At 36.0% G+C, this 6,401-nt stretch overlaps 1 protein-coding gene across 2 annotated transcripts in view; it reads left to right on the plus strand.

The window, feature by feature from the left end:
* GLRA3 (glycine receptor alpha 3) overlaps positions 1 to 5,719 on the plus strand; it is a 92,345-nt gene extending 86,626 nt beyond the window's left edge. The window contains exons 9-10 of one of the 2 annotated variants that reach the window (XM_062574674.1): positions 2,123 to 2,242; positions 5,450 to 5,719. In XM_062574674.1, coding sequence (XP_062430658.1) covers positions 2,123 to 2,242; positions 5,450 to 5,719 — 390 coding nt within the window. Of the gene's footprint in view, positions 1 to 2,122; positions 2,243 to 5,401 lie in introns of both variants that reach the window. The other variant, XM_062574675.1, reaches the window with a different exon arrangement.
* Positions 5,720 to 6,401: the final 682 nt, after the last annotated feature.

A 6,401-nucleotide genomic window follows, 5' to 3' on the forward strand; every position in this document is an offset into this window, starting at 1 on the left:
ACCTAAAATTGGTTTGTTGCTGCGCAAGGTTATGATTTTGACAAATAGACATTTTTCTGACAAAACTAACTTAACTGCAGGGTTCTTGTCTGACTCCAGTCCTGTGCAGAGATGGAGTTCCCGAGCAGAAGTAGCCTTTGAGAATCTACCCTCTCAGGCTCCAGAACCAGCTCAGCTAATTTTTTCTCTTTTTTCTTGATGTTTTATTAAACCATTGCTTGCCCAGCAAGTATACTAGAAACACTGCAGTATAGAGATTTTCTCTCTTCAAAAAATTTGGATCATACCCTAAACCCTCTGGTATACAAATACTGATGTCTTACGGATTAAAGTAGGCAGTTTAAAGCTAGCTTTTCTTACCACAAATGTTATTATTTGCTCACCATAATTTCTAACATGAAAACCAGGCCCTAGGATAGTAAATCAAGAGATTTATGTTGCCTTCCTCTTTTATCTTTTTCAGTCAGTTACTACAGCTTATGATTACAAAGTTTTGTATGTTTTTGTGATTCATAAATAAACCCTGAACTCATGCTGAAATACTGCGAATAGCCACCGATTCTCAGGAATTAGATTCTATTCAGCTTCTAAAATAACAACATCTAAACTCATTTGACCACAAAAGCAGAAGGCATGAAAAGAAGTTAGATAGAAAGACTGAGTTTAAAATAACTTTCAGAGGCTTCCTTAAACATTAAATGCTTTTTATTTTCAAAGTGAAAACTGCCATTCTATTCAGTATTTATGTCCAGGTAGATTAGAAAAGTAGTTATGACAACTTAATACACTTTTTCATTCTATATATACTTTTTCATCCCCGGTTTGTGATATCAGTTATTCTTGCCTTAGTACCTTGTTTTTGCACCTATTGACTATCATCCTGTTTTTTTTCAGAGTATTTGTCCAAATCGACAAATTCAATTTTAATACTAAACATATCCTCAAATACATTTTCAGTCTTTCCTACCCTGATGTCTTCCACAAATTTAATCAAAACTAAGGGTTATTTCTTCTCATAGCTAAGGAAAAGTATAGGAGAACTGAAATCTCTCTCTTAAAAAGTATATATTATCTAATTTGAAAAAAACTTCTCTAAGTGATTATGATAAACAAAATGAGAACAGTTGAGATTTAGGAAAAAGTATACAGTTCTACAAAAAGCAATTATCTACTGAACCACATCAAGACTTTCATGCATCCAAAGCTCATCCATCATCACTATTTTCTTTATGCTCTTTCCCCCTTCAACCACTGCATCCTTCTTATTTTAGTTTATTTGCAGCATCCCTTCCTGGATGGCACTAACGGTATGACTGCACCTTCTGGCTACTGTTTGTATACTTGTAACTCACTCAAGGATTCTAAATAATTTAAAGGCAAATTTCTCTTAAGAGGCTGAATCCAATGCCTACAGAATTAACAAAAATTTGTAATTGATCTGAGGGAGTCTGTGATTGTGCTACACATACAGTAATAAATAAAAATAATTATTGCAACATAACATGCAAACTATTCGTTGCTGTTTTCCAATAAGCATCACAACCAGTATAGGAGATTTTTCATAAAGTGTCTGGTTTCTTTACATGACTAGCATAAAAAGTCCTGAGAACAAGGAAGTTTCAATTCTCAATCTGCAACTACATCTGGTAGTCATTCATCACATGATCCATAAATCTTTGCTTTGTTTGGGAAAGAAATTTAGCCAGAGAACTCATCAATTTCACAAACACTGTCTTCCTGATATGCTGGAAATATTCTTTCAAAATGAATAAATATTAATTACTCATCTAAAGTTACACTGTCTTAGGTCCTTGAGAAAGAAAAAACGATAGAAGTCATACAGAGATACCGAAACATATTTATGGACATTGTTTTTCTTGGATGCATTTCCACTGTACAAGAAACAAACATTAGTTGTATACATATACTGAAAAATACTTACCTTTTAGTGTAAAATATTTGCTTTTCAGGAATAGTCAATCTTATAATTCTATTTTCAAAGAGCTAAAGATCAAAGCATCTTTAGTGAGGAAAATAGACATGCAAACTAGATTGATTTAATGGTAATCACACGTCTTTTCTTTTGTTTTCTTTTTGGTCAACCCATCCGTTTTGATGAAAGTATTTTGAGGGAGTTCTTGATGGAAATGAAATGAATGAATCATTGCAGCATAGCAATGGCTTGAGATGTGCAGGACGTATAGACGGGACTTTGCCTCAAATCTACAGTACAAATTTAAGGGTAAACTATGTAGAAGATGTCCCATTTGTCATAATGTGATACCCAGTCATTAACAGAGGCCCTGTCCTTTTGTCTGAACTAATGTCTTCCCATGTGGACTCCATAAACCTTCATTACTACCTGTATGTGATGACGTGAAATGTTAATACAGATACCTGTCTTGTTAATTTTGTAATCCATATTGATCTTTTAAAATCCGGATTAAAATATAAAATTAAAATTGTACTTTCTGCAACTTCAAAGGAATGCTGACATCAGTTCCAGGAGAAATCAGCTAGTACTAGATAGATATTCAAAACTAGAGCTGTTTGCAGTGCAAAACAATCCAATAATGCTTTTCTTCTCAAAAATTAACAGTAAAAAAAATAGTGTTTAAACAACCAAAGCTAAGGCATCAAATAAATCCTCAACAGCCTACAGTCAAAAGGCTACAAGAGATATTTTCAGCAGTTATGCATGTTAATTCTCAAGAAAAATTAACTGTTAAATTAAATTATTAAATTACAGAAGACAGCATAGTCACGAAAATTGAAATCTTTCTCTTATTTTATGGCTGAATATTTTATATAACAAAGTTGATATGAAAAATAAACCAGATGAAATTATTTCCTTCAAGATGCCAAAAAATTCTAATTTTCTAAATAAAAAATGTTATCTAAATGTATTAATAGTCTTTATTATAATTTTAATAGAAGTGATAAAATATTTAAATGCATCTGTACACTGAATAACATTCAAACTGTTAGCTGCTATGCAGCGTGTGTGAAAACCGCATACTAAAACTTCACTAAAATCTTTATCGATAATAAATACGGTGTCATTCAGTTGCTTTTCCTTAGTGATGATGCACTAAAGATATACGCAAAAGGAAAAAGCTTACTTATAACATCTTAAGAGAAAGCTTTCACCTCGAATGCAACGGGCTTTTTGAGGAAGACATTCTGCTGTGGGCGCGCAGTGTCAGGATCCGCAGGATAATCTCAATCATTAGATAATCTCAGCAGCTGTGGACTCAGACACCTGTTTTCAGGCATATTCCTAGGCAAAAAGGACTCTAGCCCAGTTATTTTAGGAAAACAAACGGGGTATCACTGTCACTTTGTACAAACGGCGCTGAGAAAGCGCTCAGAAGTTAATTTCATCAGCAACAGGAGCCGCATCGCACCTGCTGTGCAGACACACAACCGAGGCCAACCTAGTGGTTTTTCAGCATTACCGATCTGCTGGAAAACTTGCAGGAAACCGCCGCTCGGGTGGCCCGGCTGGGACCCGCACGGGAAGCCGCGGGGGCGCCGGGCACGCTCCCGGGCTCGCGGCGGCGCCCCGGGGAGGACGCCCACCTCACGGCCTCACAGCGCGCGCGCGCTGCCGAGGCGCCCGCCGCGCGGCTCGGCTGCCAGCGTCCGTTAAGCGGAAACGCCCCGGCCTACCCTCCTTCCGAGGCGCAGTTCTGTGGTAACTAGTCCTTTGCTTTATTCACGTCATCCAAAAATCATCCTATCGTTTCGCATTTCTGTTGTTCATCGCCATATTTAAACAAGCCAGTGCTTTTTCCTCCTCTTTTCCTTTCATGTTAATTTTTCATTACTTTTGGTTTTATAGATGTATCCAAATACAGGTTAGAACCACAGTGGTTTCAGTGAACTACACCAGTTCTAGCAGTTTATTCCATTTACATACGTGAAAAACTATGTCAGTGGGGTGATAAGTAAGTGCAGCAGTACTGAACGCTCATGCTGTTTGCCAGCTAATTCACTTAAAATAATAATTTATTTGCATCTTCTTGTAGATAATTGATTAAACCAATATTAATGACAAAATTTCTTGGATTTTTTAAAAGAAATTAACAATATTTTTCATAGCGATTATCACTTAATCATAACTTTAGGATGTTTAAAATTAATTGTCCATTCCAGAACACTTTCAAGTTTTCCAAATGGCACTGGTACTTTCAAAATGCGGAATTTGGAAGTTTGTATTTAAACAGGAACTGGTAAACAATTCTTTTTAAAAATGTTGATTTTAATTCACCTTAGGAAGAATTGTAAAATAGCAACATTTCTCATATAAAATTAAAATTGACTGCTGCTCACTTCTAACTTTTTAATATTTATGATAATTATTTTCCAAAATAGTTCAAAAATAACATATACATAATACTTTGTCATACTTCATAAAAGCCTATAATCCTTAAGAAACTAGGTTAAATTAGACTTGAAAAGAAGGAAACCTTAAATTTAAAATTAGCCCAAAACCATGAATGCCTTCAAAATCTTAGCACTATGCTTGGGTACCATAGATAGTGCAGGAATACTCTGGGATATATTCAGATCCAATCTGGGCCTGGCATTTCAGCTTATTTTTTATTTATCTATCTGCATTTCTACCTCCTTTGCAACTTGAGAATACCTCTAACCAGGCAGAGGGAGGTATAAAATGTGTCTCCTGATGGAAGCCACATTCTTGAACCCCATCTTTGGAGAATATGTACATCTTCAGGCTACCTATTTTTGTTTCTGTGAAGTGTGATTTAAAACCAGGTTCAGTTTTCTCTTATAGCTCCCTGAATTCAGAGAGTCTTTGCCAATTTCCCCCTGGATTGCCAGAATAAGTTAGAAGAAAAATCAGGCCTTTACCTTTCATTCACTTTCTTTTAAACTAAGACACTTTACATACAATTCTGAGGTATGTGCAAGGAAGTGTAGAAATCAGGCATACAAATGATTAATAATATTAGTGAGAACTCTGCCTTGCTGATCACCACATGTTTACCAAATGTGACCAACATTACTATTTGCACGATGGTTGTGTGTCAGGGCCAGGAAACCATTTTGTTAAGTAACGCACAAAGTTAATGGCTATTGCCCCAAAGACCATGTGAAATTTGCCCAGTTGAAGACTGCAGACATCTGCTGTAAATGGGGAAAACCAAAACCGATCTGTAGTTGTGTGCCTGACTGCTACTAGATTACTAGGATTTCTTTTTTCTTTAAATAGATTACAGATTCCATAAACAAGTAGATCAAATTGGGCTCGTTGAAGCGGCTGCAATAGTTTTGACAGAGACATTGGTAGGGCCAGAATTTCAGCAAGTTAAAGTGCAGATTCAAGAAGTCCCCGAGGTAAAGGTGCAGCACTTGGTACTTAGCAGCTGGTAAGATTTCTATACATAAAAAAATCTTGCTTTTTTTTTTCTTCTTGCAACAGGATGATGATGTAAGAGAAAGCCGGTTTAGTTTTACAGCGTATGGAATGGGGCCATGTCTGCAAGCAAAAGACGGAGTGACACAAAAGGGGCCAAACAACCCTGTTCAAGCTGCACCAAAAAGCCCCGATGAGATGAGAAAGGTATTTATTGACCGGGCCAAGAAGATAGACACAATTTCCAGAGCCTGTTTCCCATTAGCCTTTCTGATTTTCAACATTTTTTACTGGGTAATTTACAAAATCATTAGGCATGAGGACATTCACCAATAACAAGATTAAGGCTTTTAGCACATACAGTTCTGGCTGGCGTGTTCAGCAGGAGGTTTTCAGATAGAAATATGCACAGGAGTCATCAGGAAAGCTAAAGGCATTGAAGGGGCAAAAAAAAGGATCCTGCAAGACTTGCTTTACTAAGTCACAGTGGAATGGAAGAATGACACCCAGAGAAGATATGTCTGCTATTGCAGTTTCTACATCAAACTAAATATTATCAACTTTTTCATGGTAAATCACTCTCTACTGAAGCTTTACTGCCAAGTCTTTATACATACTGTTACATAGTGGTATAATTGTACAGTACTCTTTGACATTCCTTTAAAAAAAAATTTAATTCTGGTGTATTTTTCATTATAAAATGGGTCTAGAACCGCCCCCCCACCCAGTATTAGAGAATTATTAGAAGAAATCCCATAGTATTAGGGAATAGATTCGCATTTGTAACCCTTATTTCAGTTTTGCAAGATAATGACAAATTACTGATTTGAGTTTTAGAATTTAAGGACTTTTTCTTGTCTTAAGAACAATATCTGTGGTTTTGCAATGAGCACATATGATGCATTTAAGTTATATTATATATTCAAAGTAATCTATATAATAGTTCCACTGTAAAATGTGCATTCTCAGAAACTGCACAAGGTACTGCTGCCGAATAATCTTAATATCACTTGGAAAA

Source organism: Rhea pennata, chromosome 4, assembly GCF_028389875.1.
Source record: "Rhea pennata isolate bPtePen1 chromosome 4, bPtePen1.pri, whole genome shotgun sequence".
Taxonomy (NCBI): Eukaryota; Metazoa; Chordata; class Aves; order Rheiformes; family Rheidae; genus Rhea; species Rhea pennata.